At 35.9% G+C, this 15071-nt stretch overlaps 1 protein-coding gene across 1 annotated transcript; it reads right to left on the reverse strand.

Moving 5' to 3' along the window:
* Window positions 1-4745: 4745 nt before the first annotated feature.
* enpp4 (ectonucleotide pyrophosphatase/phosphodiesterase 4) lies at window positions 4746-14467 on the reverse strand. The gene is made up of 4 exons (XM_039660960.2): window positions 14298-14467; window positions 11976-12835; window positions 8894-9064; window positions 4746-5335 (listed from the first exon to the last, which is right to left on the reverse strand). Exons 2-4 carry the CDS (start codon window positions 12799-12801, stop codon window positions 4962-4964), a joined length of 1371 nt encoding a protein of 456 aa, XP_039516894.2. The 5' UTR covers window positions 12802-12835; window positions 14298-14467; the 3' UTR covers window positions 4746-4961.
* Between the last annotated feature and the right edge of the window lie 604 nt (window positions 14468-15071).

Here is a 15071-nt window from a genome sequence, read left to right on the forward strand (position 1 = left end):
CTTTACTAAGTCAATGCCCCAATTACTAGCATTATACGCTTAACAGTTTTTAGAGATAAAACTCTTTACATTCGATTATCATGAAAACAAATCTCAGAGAAAGGTTGACTGTGTACCGATGTGTTATTAGACCAAAGGTTCATTGTTCGCCGGAGTTCTCCTTTAAGGGATAGTTCACATTTTGAAATTCATTTTTGGTATGTTTTAGCTTATCTCGAGGGCATCCAAGATGTAGGTGTTTTTGTTTCCGCAATAAAATTTACATTTTTTTTTTATTTTTAGGTCAAACCGTTCGTGTCTATCAGTCATATAATGCAGGTCTATGGTCACCACCTCAAAGAGCTGGTAAAAACAATATAAATACTGTTCGTTTTCTCACACAAACCGCTCGTTTTGTGTCTTAGGCCACCAAAGTGTACTTACATTTACGAGTCATTAAATCATGTTTAATTTGGACTTCTCTGTGCATGCTCTTTGAGGTGGTGACCATAGACCTGCATTATGACAGACAAGAACGGTTTGACCTAAAAATATCAAAATTGAAACTACTGCGGAAACAAAGACACGTACATCTTGGATGCCCTTGAGGCAAGCTAAAACATATCAAAAATTGAATTTCAAAGTGAACTATCCCTTTAACAAAACTTAACATCTAGCACAGTTTTATCATTGGTATCGTTTATGCAGTGTCAAACTTTTAACTCGTGGAGATAAAAATCAACCCTCAGCAAAGTAGCTAAATTCAATACACAATCCTAATAATTTTTAAGGGGTCAGTCGCTCACTGTCTCTCAGACCCCAGTAATGCTCATAATCAACTGGCGGTTCGTAACGGATGGTGTTCAGTGTGGCTTGGTTATGGGTAAAACATTCCAGTAAGTTCTCTCTAAATATAGAGCTGTAACCTCCCTGAACACTCATTTACACATGATTACTGACCTCAGGACTGTACAGTAACAGTCACACACTAAACTGTTGCTCTGTATTCAACACCAACTAACCAGATAAGTATTTGTGGTACGTCATGGACTACGCAGATTATTCATGGACTATTAGATTATTATATACCGGTACACACTATTACACACTACATACACTGCCTTGCCAAAAATAAAAAAAGTAGCTGTTTAGATTTAAATGCTTAAGAGTCTTTTAAATGCTTTTATCATGTTGTATGTTTGGGAACAGTTCTTCTAACCCTAATTGATGGAGTGTGTAGCTTTTCATTTCTGAAGACAAAAGCTAAGATTCAAGCCCGTTCTCATCCTTTAACGTCATATAGAACGCTATATGACAAAACGGCGCTATACTACGCACATGGCACCCTTTATCGTTAATATAACACGCGAACCCAAGACGTTATAAATCCTTTAGCGTGAATATGACACGCACACCCTACCCCACACCTAAACTTAGCCCTCACAGAACGTGTTATATTAACGATAACGGGTGCCATGTGCGTAGTATAGCGCCGTTTTGTCATATAGCGTTCTATATGACGTTAAAGGATGAGAATGCGTTGAAATAACATCACAACATTAATTTCCTTCAAGAGGTCTATCAAGATTTTTGGTCAAGATCTTGTAATGAGAATGCAAGAGTCCAGCACTCTGTAAAAGCACATCCCAAAGACTTTCAATGAATTTAAGATTGGACTCAGAGGTGCCGATTTATGTGTGAAAACGATTCTTCAAGCTCCTCACAAACGATCTTTCAGTTTTGAGTCTGATGAATCTTGACATTGTCATCCTGGAATATGGCCATGGTGTGTCTTCCTAACATGGTTGCTTGAGAAATGAAAAGCTACAAACTCCATCAATTAGGGTTAAGAACAGCTGCCAAACATAAACATGATAGAAACGTAATGATCCAATCAGATTTTTGTTTAGGCTGGCAGTGTATGTATGCACATTACAAAATTTGGGGTCAATAATTTTCAAAATAATCTTCAAAATCTTCATAATCTTTTTATTTTTTTAAACAGACCCCAAAGTTGTGAATGGTAGTGTTTATATATAGTATTTAGGGTGATAGTGCACTGCATTATTGCTAATAATCTACCAATAGGCAAGTATCAGCTGATTAATTAATGTCAATTCTGTACATAAAAACCTTGATTGTTTTCACAATAGTGTCATGATATACAGTTAGTACAGTAACCCATAGATGTACATGAAGTGAGACCTCTAGTGGCTGCTTGACATCTACAAAGACCCTTAAAAAACAAACACTCTTTAAATATCTGAAATAGATATTTTATTGGATGTTAATGACAAATGTCATCATTTTAGAGTGAGAAAATTTAGTTCTTGCTTTGCATAGATTCACAAAGATTCAGAAAGCTCTGAACATACGACCACAAATATTAGACAGCCAAATACAGCACAAGCGATGTTGACAACATTCCTTTTCAGTAACTGAAGACTGATGCAAAATTATTTTTTTACCTTGTAAAATGTACAGACAAAACAGCACGTAATACTTTTATGAAATGATGAGCCTTGAAAAAAAAAAAAACAGTATTAAAAACAGCATTAAAAGTCAAAATCCCCAATTCAAAAAGCAATATCCTTTTGCTATTTTCCACTAAAATGAGCAAAATAACAACTAATTAAACAGGACAAATAAAATCACTTAAATAAACGCACTCATTTTGAAGCATTGAAGAATTTTTCATTTTTAAAGCAGCAGCGGATTCCCTTTCTCCAAATCCGAACACACAGATTATAGTGCAACAAGCAATAACACATACAACAATCTCTGAGAAAGGTTCAACAACACTCAAGATTATTCTACTTTACAAGAAAACATTCGATCTTCAGGTAAAAAGCCCTCCTAAACCCTACAGAAATATTCCTCAGTAGGGATTCATGAACAAATGTGAGATTGACCATTCCTTTATAGACATAGCGACACTGAGATCCAGTAGCATTTAATCTAAATGTGCCTCTTATGCAAAGACAAAAAGACAATGCAACCTCTAAAAAAAGAAATAAATATTCAAATTGAGCTGGTTGTGTATTCCCTGGCATGCAAAAACAGATGTAACAAGACTCAATAAATAAAGTTTCACTACAGGCATTATCAGTACGGGCATTTTCAAGTAACCTCAGTATCTTGTTTACAAAACTTATAGGATAGTTCACCCAAAAATGATTTACTCACCCTCATGTTGTTCCAAACCTATATGAGTTTCTTTCTTCTATTGAATGCAAAAGAAGATATTTTAAAGAATGTTGACTGTGGATAAACTCCATTGACTTCCATAGTCATTTTTTTTCATACTGTGGCTACCGTCAACTGTCTAGTTACCAACATTCTTCAAAATATCTTCTTTTGCGTTCAACAAGAAGAAAGAAAATCATACAGATTTGGGACAACTTGAGGGTGTGCTGGGTAAACAAACCCTTTAATCACACACAAAAAAACATAGACGGACCATAGCTAGTTCATAATTATTATTGCTTACGTTCTGCGCTTCTTAAAAGCATGGTAAGTCAAAGGTGATCACAGAAACCATTGCTTTACACCCTATGATCTATAGGCTTACGGTGCTTTTGGGAACTGCTGACCAGTTCAAGAGTTTACACCATGGTGTACCTCAGTAACCTGACTGGTTACATATAATATGCATAAGATTATTGCATTATTGGAAGTTGCACAATTGAATCATTCCGAAATCTGTGTTAAACGTGACGCCAGCATGCTTGTGCGTGTTAGGTTAGGAAATTATCTAACACGTTTGAAATGTATTTCGATTTTTTGTAAATATTGGTGTTGTCCAGAGATCTGATAACCTGGTTAAAAACGAAGCACTAAGGTATTTCTAGCTCAACATCTGATGTTGAAGACATGTTTTGTCATGTTGTTTAGTAGCCTACTAATGATGACTAATACTTATTGTGCCTAAAGTGTATTTTACAGGTTCTACAAGAGTTAAATTTCTCCCTTACAGTTTCGATATGATTGTCATCTCTGCACCATTTCAGCATTTAAAGGAGTAGTACACTTTTAAAAAAAAAGCTTTTGCTGATAATTTACTCACCCCCATGTCATCCAAGATGTCCACGTCTTTTTTTCTTCAGTCGAAAAGAAATTACGGTTTTTGATGAAAACATCCCAGGATTTTTCTCCATATAATGGACTTCAATGGGAACCAAACGGTTCAAGGTCCAAAAGACACTTTCAGTGCAAACTGCAAACTGTTCAAAGGGCTTTAAACGATTCCAGACGATAAATACGGGTCTTATCAAGCGAAACGATCGCTCATTTAAAAAAAAGTTTAAGTTTTATAAGCTCAAATGGTCGCCTTGCTCTGTTCTGTTCGTGACTGTCCTGTTCGAACTCGTTTATCAAAATGAACAAATCTTTTTTTCAAGTCATTTGGTTCATTCAACGAACGAAATGAACGAGTTGACTCTGGAAAAGGTTCGTTCATTTTAAAGAACGAGTTCGAACAGGAGAGTCACGAACGCGCATCACAGAACAGAGCAAGCTTATAAAAAACATTTGAGCTTATAAAACGTAAACTTTTTTTTTTTTTTTTTAAATGAGCGATTGTTTTGCTTGATATGACCCTTATTCATCTTCTGAAATCGTTTAAAGCCCTGGAACAGTTGTACTGAAAGTGTCTTTTGGACCTTGAACCGTTTGGTTCCCATTGAAGTCCATTAAATGGAGAAAAATCCTGGAATGTTTTCATCAAAAACCTTAATTTCTTTTCGACTGAAGAAAGAATGGATATCTTGGATGACATGGGGATGAGTAAATTATCAGCAAAAGTTTTTTTTTTAAAGTGAACCACTCCTTTAAAGGAACAGTTCACCTGACAATAAAAAAGGCAGTCATCATTTACTCAACCTGTTTTCCTAAACCTGTCAGACTTTTTCCATGTGTGGGTGAACTGTTCCTTTAACATTTTGCATGTTTACAATACAATAACACGCGTTTTGCACTCAAGTTCATTCAAGTAAAGGTTCATCATCAGCGTCGTCGTCATCTAACTCCAAGCGGGCGAATGGACGTGAAGGCGAGGCATCTCTGTTCTTTATCAGCTTGAATAGGCAGGTGAAGGTGGTCAGGATTATTAAAACACCAATGACGATGCCCACCGCTAATGCTAGCTCTCCGCACTGCTCATTGACTAGCGCACAGCGCACGTGAGCGAAGCTGCCGTTGTTGGGCTTTGGAGAGATGCCAATGAGGTGGCACATGAGTGGGTAGAGATCCACGCTGTTAAAGCTCGACATCTTGTAGCCTTTACGGAACGCAGGCCCATGGGCGGCTAGGAAGGGGTGCATGCTGGGAAGCGTATTGTCATAGCCATGATCGCCCACTGCAGAACACAAGAAACAGATGAAAAACAATTAAAGCGCCTCTATTATGCTTTTTCAGATATCAACTTGTATATTATTGTGTGTAATATAGCACTTTGTGAATGTAAAAGTTTCAAAGGTCACAATAAATGAAGTTATTGGTTGGCGGTGTCCGAAATCACCCCCTATACCCTTAAAGGGATAGTTCACTTTGAAATTATTTTTTGGTATGTTTTAGCTTACCTCAAGGGGCATCCAAGATGTAGGTGTCTTTGTTACCACAGTAGTTTCAATTTTGAAATTTTTAGGTCAAACCGTTCTTGTCTGTCAGTCATATAATGGAGGTCTATGGTCACCACCTCAAAGAGCATGCACAGAGAAGTCCAAATTAAACATGATTTAATGACTCGTCAATGTAAGTACACTTTGATGGCATAAGACACGAAACGAGCGGTTTGTGTGAGAAAACGAACAGTATTTATATCGTTTTTACCTCTTGTAACCACAACAACATCCAAGGGACCTGAGGGCGCGGGACCTGAAATCTCATTTTTTAATGTTTACACAGAGATTTCAGAAGTGTTAACCTTCACTGTGAAGATCTAAACATATTTAGATATACAGGAAAATTCAATGGAAGACGATTTCGATATATATCAAAAGAAAACGTTGAATTTTATTTTCGCAGACCGAAGTGCCCGCGGCCTCAGATCACTTGGATGTTGCTGTGGTTACAAGAGGTAAAAGCGATAAACATTGCTCGTTTTCTCACACAAACCGCTCGTTTCGTGTCTTAGGCCATCAATGTGTACTTACATTTATGAGTCATTAAATAATGTTTAATTTGGACTTCGATGTGCATGCTCCTTGAGGTGGTGACCATAGACCTGCATTATATGACGGACGGACAAGAACGGTTTGACCTAAAAATATCAAAATTGAAAATACCGTGGAAACAAAGACCCCTACATCTTGGATGCCCTTGAGGTAAGCTAAAACATCCCAAAAATTAATTTCAAAGTGAACTATCCCTTTAAATACCGACTATTTGAAGGAACAGCCATTTGTAGTGGTGTCTGAAACCATAGTGTACATTATCGAGTGCACTCATTCAATACCACAATGCACCGCAATAACGAGTGTACAACTGTACAAGTGAAGACTAAAAACTTTACTTTTTAATGTTTTTTTTTTTTTATAGATTTTTATTCATTAATTTTCATAATGTATTTTGTGAAGTCAGAGTATGTTGTACATGTGTTCTGAGCAGAGAGCTGGTAGAGTTGTATTTTGCCTAGAGGTACTGTATGTGTGCAATGCCACGCTCACTGAGAGATGTTCCAATGATGATGATACATTAAATGTGAACATGTTAAAGGAATGTTTCAACTGATGCAAATGTACCACTAATGTATACACTGAAGAAATAGTTTCTTAATGTGGAAAGTGGATTGTACCATATGCATTAGTTATACCTTTCAACTTTAAACATAAGCAACTTGTCTTTCTACCTTACAAGGAAGTTGTACTGTACGTCTCTCTGTGATGTACACTACCGGTCAAAAGTTTTAGTTCAGTAAGATTTTTTGTTTTTAAAAGAAGTCTCTTCTGCTCACCAAGGCTGCAATTATTTGATAAAAAATACAAAAAAAAAAAACAGTAATATTGTGAAATATTATTACAATTTGAAACAGCGGTTTTCTATGTGAATATATAGTGAAGTGTAATTTATTCCTGTGATCAAAGCTGAATTTACAACATCATTTCTGCAGTCTTCAGTGTCACATGATCCTGCAGAAATTATTATAATATGATGCTCAAGAAACATTTATGATTATTATCCATGTTGAAAACAGTTTTTTACATTTTTATTTCAGGATTCTTTGATGAATAGAAAGTTCAAAAGAACAGAATTGATCTGAAATTAAAAGCTTTTGTAACTTTAATCACTACCATTCAAAAGTTTGGGGTCAGTAAGAATTTATTTTTTATTTTGGGGGGAAAGACATTAGAAAATACTTTTATTCATCAAGGATGAGTTAAATTGATCAAAAGTTACAGTAAAGACATTTATAATGTTAGAAAAGATTATATTTTAAATAAATGCTGTTCTTTTGAACTTTCTATTCATCGTAGAATTTTGGGGGGGAAATGGTACACGACTGTTTTCAACATTGAAAATAATAATTTATGTTTTTTGGGCATAAAATCAGCATATTAGAATGATTTCTGAAGGATCATGTGACAGTGAAAACTGATGTGTAATCAGCAACAGTAATGATGTTGAAAATTCAGCTTTCAAATTGGAGTTTAAAATATATTAAAATAGAAAACAGTCATTTTAAATTGTCGTAATATTTCACAATATTACTGATTGTCATTTTTTTTCCCATCAAATAAAGCAGCCTTGGTGACTTCATTTAAAAACATAAAAAAATCTTACTGAACTAAAACTTTTGACAGGTAGTGTATATAAGCTCAATCTTACTGAACCAGTTCAGAGAAACTATGCAAAAGTGGCAGTGCTTCTTGCACACTCAGTGTCCAAAATCGATCACTTGTTTTCATTCCATTCTTCAAGTGGACTATATTAGTGGAGCAATGTAGGGAACAGTGATTGAGAGTATAGGGGGTGATGAAGAACACAGCCATTGTCTCTCAAGAGAAAGAACCGATCGTCAATAATTATAGTCTTACTTCCTGCTCGAACCTACATTTACATTTAGTCATTTAGCAGACACTTTTATCCAAAGCGACTTACAACTGAGGACTAAACCAAGGGAGTCATTGGGAAGAGGCAAAAACAACGCAAGAAGTGCTCAAAATAGAAAGTTCAGACATTGTTGGAGTAGCATAAGCCAGATAAGTGAGGATTTAAAGAAAAAAAGGAAATAATTTTTTTTCTACATATGTATGTAACAAATTTGCATAATGCCATTCTGTGGTCTTCAATGGCTGCCTGTCTCCAATGTCAATTTGACCCTTACGCTGTAGTTGTAGCTGAAACTGGAAGAGTTTATGTGTTGTCGACATGTTGATAAGACGGTGTGCTCTGTCCTGAGAAAGCAAATCAACTTTGATGCTCTTGAGGACTCGCGCTCAAATTTATACGTTAAAGCCGACACCATTGTTACTTATCATAGCACGGTATACAAGTGCTGAGGAAGAGCTAAAATTCAGATATGTTAATGTGTTTTTCATTTCTGACACAGACTGGGCCGTCTGACCAATCAGAGCAGAAGAGGCTCTCGGAAAGGAGGGGTTTAGAGAGACTGGGTCCTTGATTGAACCGTTTTAGATACTGTGAGAAAAGAGCTGATGCCCAGTATTTTTGTAAATGAAAGTGTTTTTTGACCTTGGAAACCTAAAAAATTATTAGAAACGTTTAAAATGGTAATAGCAACGCAAACTTGCCACGATAACAATGCAAGTGATGCTTGCCTTTGCAAAAACCATTCATTCATTATTTTTTAAAGAATTAAATAGTAAATATGTTTAACATGGACGTATAAATCAAAATACGATTTCAAGGCAAATGGAACCGTAACGATTACTAACTGCTTTCAAGGAATACTTACGTCTTGGGAGTTTGCCATGTTTGACAATCGTCCAGCCTTCATCTGCCACTAAAATGATTGGCTGAATCCTTTCATTGTTTTTATAGTGCAGCCTGTCAGGAACATCATCCTTCAGGTACACCTTCATGTGATTGTGACAAATGGACAGGTTTTGGTATACGGTGGAATTATCTGTAAGTAAATAAATATAAATATGAGGAAAAAATACAAGGTGGAATGGAACTACCAGGTAGAATCTGTAGACTTTTGCTGATTTTGTTAGGAAGGAAAGAAGGAAGGAAGGATTTATGTGTGTGTGTGTGTGTGTATACATACATATATATATATATATATATATATATACTGTATATACACACACACACACACATATATGTGTGCGTGTGTGTGTGTGTGTGTGTGTATAATTTACAATGTATAATGTATAACAAGCTAAAAAGATGAATAGCAAAAGTAATCCAATTAGCCTAAATAAAAAAGTTAAAATTAAAATAAAGTGGTATTCCTAAAGAGATCCCCAGCTCAAACATTAATTTTGTTCTTTTTTTTTTCTTTCTTTTTTTTTTTTACAAAAATTTTGGCACTCAGACAGGTATGTTCTATGTAGGCTAAATGTTTTGACAAGGAAATGAGTTACATTTCTAGTTTCAACAATATTTGTGCTTCAGGAATTCCCCTTTAACAGTAAAAGTATCAGCTGTATGTGAAATTTGGTTTTTGACCACTGAAAATGTGCACAATTTACTCTTACAGCCACATTGAGATCCCCATATCTCTGGGATTGAACCTTATAGGGCCTTAGATACTGTACCAAAATAAATGTTTAATAAGCAAAATCTAAAATAATTTTAAGATATCTAAAATTCTTCTTGGGCTCACAAAAAGTGGCATTGTCAACATTGGCATATAATGCAACAAAGATAGCTAAAGTCAACAGTTTTTACTAGTAGACCTACCAATCTATGAGTAAAGTAAATGAGTAAAGTAAAGTCTATGAGTAAAACTTCAAGTAAATATTCATTCATGACATTTGGTATTTTGACTTTTGGTTGCCTTTCTTCAGAAAAAATTAACAACAACATAAACAAAAAAGTTTTCAAAATTTGGTTGATTTGACGGATTGACCTCCAAACTGGAATGGATGGAAGTGGAAGGAAGATTTTTGAAGACAGAGTGTGATGGAGTGGGTCACGTTTAATTTAATATATATATATATATATATATATATATATACTGTATATATATATATTAGGGATGCACCGATATGAAAATTTTGGCCGATACCGATAACCGATAATTCTTTATATTTAAAAGCCGATAACCGATATATCGGCCGATAAACTTAAATCCAAATTTGTTTCTAATTTTGAGAGCCTGATTACAAAAACAAAAGTCTCACAATTAAATCCATGTCCCAAGCGAACAATTATAATGATGTTCTCATTATAGTGTTGTATAGCCGATATGACAGATTTGTGCTGCACATGTTGTACCGAACCGTATTTTAATTTTTTGAAGAGATTTCAATCATATTTCAAGAAATTCAAAAACATAAACAGTGCTCAACAAGTGTCTAAGCTGAAGGGCATAATACATTATTTATCGGCTTTAATATATCAGCCACATTTTCTTACCAGGGGTGTGTTTCCCGAAAGTATCATCCAACGAACATTCGCAAACAGCATCGCAAAGTTGTGTGGTTTGAACGACAGCTCTCGACCTATGGTTAGAGGCATCGTTTCTATATTGCAACACATTTGGAGGTATTAAATCCTTATCTTGAGCATAATGAGCAAGCTGACATTCAGTACAACCGGTGTCTTTTATTTAGAATACTTACAAATAGAATTTACGTCTTTTAGTTTGTCAAAATATTCAAAGTAACGTGTTTGAAAAGTGCGCATGTGCGAATGCGCTCCATATTGAGTCTGGTAATAAAGCAGAACAACTGAGAACAATTAGAAATAGTCCTCAGATGACATGTCTGTAATTTATATAAAACAAATCTAGTGTTAATTGGATCTCAAACAGTCATGACTAGCTAGTTGATTTTTCCAACGATGCATCGTACTATGGTAGTGAAACAGTGAACTACGTCGTTGTACGGGAAACGCACCCCTGGCCGATAACGATAACATTAAAAATGAACATATATCGGCCGATACGGTAACACAGTCTCATCCCAAAAAGTCATATAACTGACGTTTTGGGACGTATTTTGACCATACGTCAATATCCGCCTTTTTAGGGCCCCCTTAAACGTCGGTAGATGGCGATCCCGGGCCGTCATACAACTGACGCTTTACTTTTAACGTCAGTTAGGTGACGGGTTAGGTTTAGGGTTAGGTTTAGGTATGGGGTAGAGTTAGGATCCCATAACCTCATCTACCGACGTTTAAGGGGGCCCTAAAAAGGCGAATATTGACGTATGGTCAAAAGACGTCCCAAAACGTCAGTTATATGACGTCTTGGGATGAGACCGGGTTGGATACGGATATGCTGGCCGATATATCGTGCATCCCTAATATATATATATATATATATATATATATATATATATATATATGAACAGGTGTGTAGTCTTTCTTTACAAATGGACCTCTTTCTTGTCAGGCCTTAAAATGTATAATACATAATTATTTATCGCTTCCGCGTAGCCATGTGAACTGGAATTATTTTGACAACGTAATTTTCACAACATTTTTTTCCATCAAGAGTTTCAATCAACATTATTTCCACTAATTCATGTGTGAAAATGATTTTCCATGCTCCTCCCAAACATTATTTCTCAGTTTGAGTCTGATGAATCTTGACATTGTCATCCTGGAATATGGCCATGATGTGTTTTCCTACATGGTTGTTTAAGAAATGAAAAGCTACAAACTCCATCAATTAGGGTTAGAAGAAACGGCTGCCAAACATATAACATGATAGAAATATAATAATCACTGCAATAATGATCCAGTCATAGACTCTTAAGAAGCATTTGCCTATTAACATCCAAACAGATTTTTTTGACCGGGCATAATAATACAGTTCGTGGTGTCAAAAATGATTTAAATGGAGTATCAATGACAAATATTACCTTCCAAAGGAATGATGGCAGCCACAGGAGTGAGATCCACTACTGTATAGCTGCTCGGAGTGATGCATTTATCCAGTTCAATAAGACGCTCTTGAGAACACTGGGTCATCCCATGATCGCTAGTGATGATGACATTTATTTTCCCCCATAATCCTGTTTTGTTGAGGTGCTCTATCAGAAAACCTATGTGACCATCCACCTCGGTCAAAGCCTTGGCCATCTCAGTGGTGTTCTCCGGGCCATACTTGTGGCCGCTCCAGTCGGGTTCTTCCCAGTACAGAGAGGCAAACTTAACAGATCTGTCCTCCGTCATCCACTGTGTGAGGTTTCCCAGCCTTGCTTGGAAGCTCACCTTTGAGTCGTATTTAAATGTGTATTTTAACGTGTGGTTATGAATATTCACATCTGTTCCTGGCCACATAGCAGACGCTGCCCTGTAGCCATTCTCCTCCACCGACAACCAGATGGGAATGGCTTCGTCCCACCAGAAAGGGTCACTGTCATTTTGAATAGAAAAATGCTTTTTTGACACTGGGTCATACATAATACTGGCAAGCATCCCGTGGCTCTCCGCGTACAGCCCTGTGACGAGACTGTAATGATTGGGAAAGGTTTTGGTGGTGAACACATTGGTTAGCTCACGTACAAGGACGCCATCGGAGAAGAACTTTTCCAGATTGGGAAAAGGGTATTTGTTTAGATAGTCTGCGCGAAAGCCATCGAAAGACACCAGGAGGAGTGCCGGCGCTTCACTGCCATTTTCTAGCGCTGAAAGGGTTAATCCACAACAGGCGACGAGAGCGTAGAGATAAACGCTGATCTGCATCCTGTGGCTGGGGATGTGGAAGTCACTTTCTGCACTGTGAATATACAAAAGCAAGTTATAACAGACAGACAATCTTTTGTGTAAGTCCCATAATTACCTGACTTTTTTTTTTTTTACCCACAAGCCCTCCCTCCAACAAACGCTCTTTTCAGCAGTCTACAATGTTATTTAACTTGTGACTGTTACAAACCATTACCAACCCACCCTGAACTTTACTGACTGCACATATACAGCGCATGCAACACTTGCACATCATCTCCAAAAAAAATAAATAAATATTTTATTTATTATTATTTTATTTATAATAATATTTTATAATAATATTTATTTATAAATATTGTATTTATTAATATTTAAATTAATAAATATTAGGGTTAGTAATGGTGCTGTGACAACTAATCAATAAAATTGATAATGAAAATAATTGAACATAATGTTTAATTGCGCATAGTCTACATAGATGCATTCACTGTATTTGTTGTCTAAGTTGCACGCCGTTCGGACAAAGGACAGGTTTTGGTAAAATATCATACATTTATTCAAATTAATTATTTTCTAAGAATATTATTTGTAATACATATTTATTTTTAATCTGATTTATTGATTAATCAAAAAAATAACCAACAGATTAATCGATTGACAAAATAATAACATTTATTTTTATTCGTTTTTACATCCAAAGTTAATTGACTAGCCTAGAGTTGTGTTAAAGTCTAGTGTTGTCAAACCATTACACAATCTATATTAAAACCTACTTTATTTCTGGATATGTGATTTCACAATTTCCAGCCATCAAAAGTGCTAAAAGTGCTTATGAAATCCCCAAATTTAAAATTAGAATATCATGAAAAGATTTTTAAAGCTGTAAGCCATATAATCATCAAAATTATAACAAATAAAGGCTTGAAATATCTCACTTTGCATGTAATGAGTCTATATAATATATAGTTTCACCCTTTAAGTTGAATTACTGAAATAAATTAACTTTTGCACGATATTCTAATTTTTCAAGTTTCACCTGTTTACAGTATGATAAGGTGTGCAAATATGTCAAAGTGCAGATGTAGAATATGTAGAACTTCTAAGTAATTTCTGTGTTTAACTTCTATGAAATTGAGGCTATTGTGTGTTTATGTAAAAAGGAAGTGATACAGGAAGCGCCAGAGGACAAAACGTGGTTGTAAAAATAAATACTAATGTTGAGCAGGTGCATAACAAACAGAGTCCTGGATCAAACTTACTGGAGCTGATCAATAATCAATACAGGCCTGATTAAAACTCATTTATAATATAATATAAATCTGTCGGTCCTTTCGATGGAAAATAGTTAAAAAATAAACTACAAAAAAGAGCAAACAACAAGGAAAAATTGACAGTCTAGCACTGAATGCCGATGATCACATTACTGATTTTGACCTATGATTTTGACCACAAGATTACATTTTTTGGCCAAACTTAGCTATCAAGGAAGCCGAAAAGGACGAAACATAACATACCTTTTGACCCAGGACGTTAGAAAGCGTTTTTATCAACTCCAGTCACATTAAACTCTTCGATGATGTCGAGTTGTTTTATAAAGTCAGATTATGTTCTGGACTTGATGCAGTTTATTTCTTGCGCTTCCTCAAACACAATGCCCACATGACGTCATCGCATGACTGACAGATCCATCAGCCAATGAAATCGAGGGACGTCCCACTGCAGGTGCTCTTCGCTCTCAGCACAGTTTTGAGCACAAATAACGTTAAAAATTATGCATCCATTAAATTTGTCTTAAATTGTAATTATTCAAAATAATCTTTCTCTTTCAAAAGTAAAATTATCGTATTTTTAGCTTTTGGATAAACACATGAACAAAAATCACACTAAAATTTTGAAAAAAAGTGTGTGTCATTTGACTTTTGACTTTCAAAAAGACTTTCAAAACAAACCTAGTGCTTGTGTTGCTTTAGTACAGCTGATAATTGCGCACTTAAAAAAAAAACGCGTCCTGTAAAAACATCAAGGCGCGTTCGCTGACAGAAACGTGTTGAACCGCTAAAGTGGTGATTGCGTTTACATTGGTTGTGTTTCAGGACGCAAAAACATAGGAACATTCATTTCTTGTCTGTATGGTATGGATGGACGCCCTGCGTTTGACGCACAAAACGTTCCTATGTGACGCGACGCTCTCAATGCAAGCGATGGAATCCCGACGCCGACCAATCATAGCGCTCGTATGCGCGACGCGTCTGTCTGAACTGACATCAGCATCCAGGTGACCAATGAAA

This window comes from Pimephales promelas, chromosome 15 (genome assembly GCF_988280905.1).
Source record: "Pimephales promelas chromosome 15, fPimPro1.hap1.1, whole genome shotgun sequence".
Lineage (NCBI taxonomy): Eukaryota > Metazoa > Chordata > Actinopteri > Cypriniformes > Leuciscidae > Pimephales > Pimephales promelas.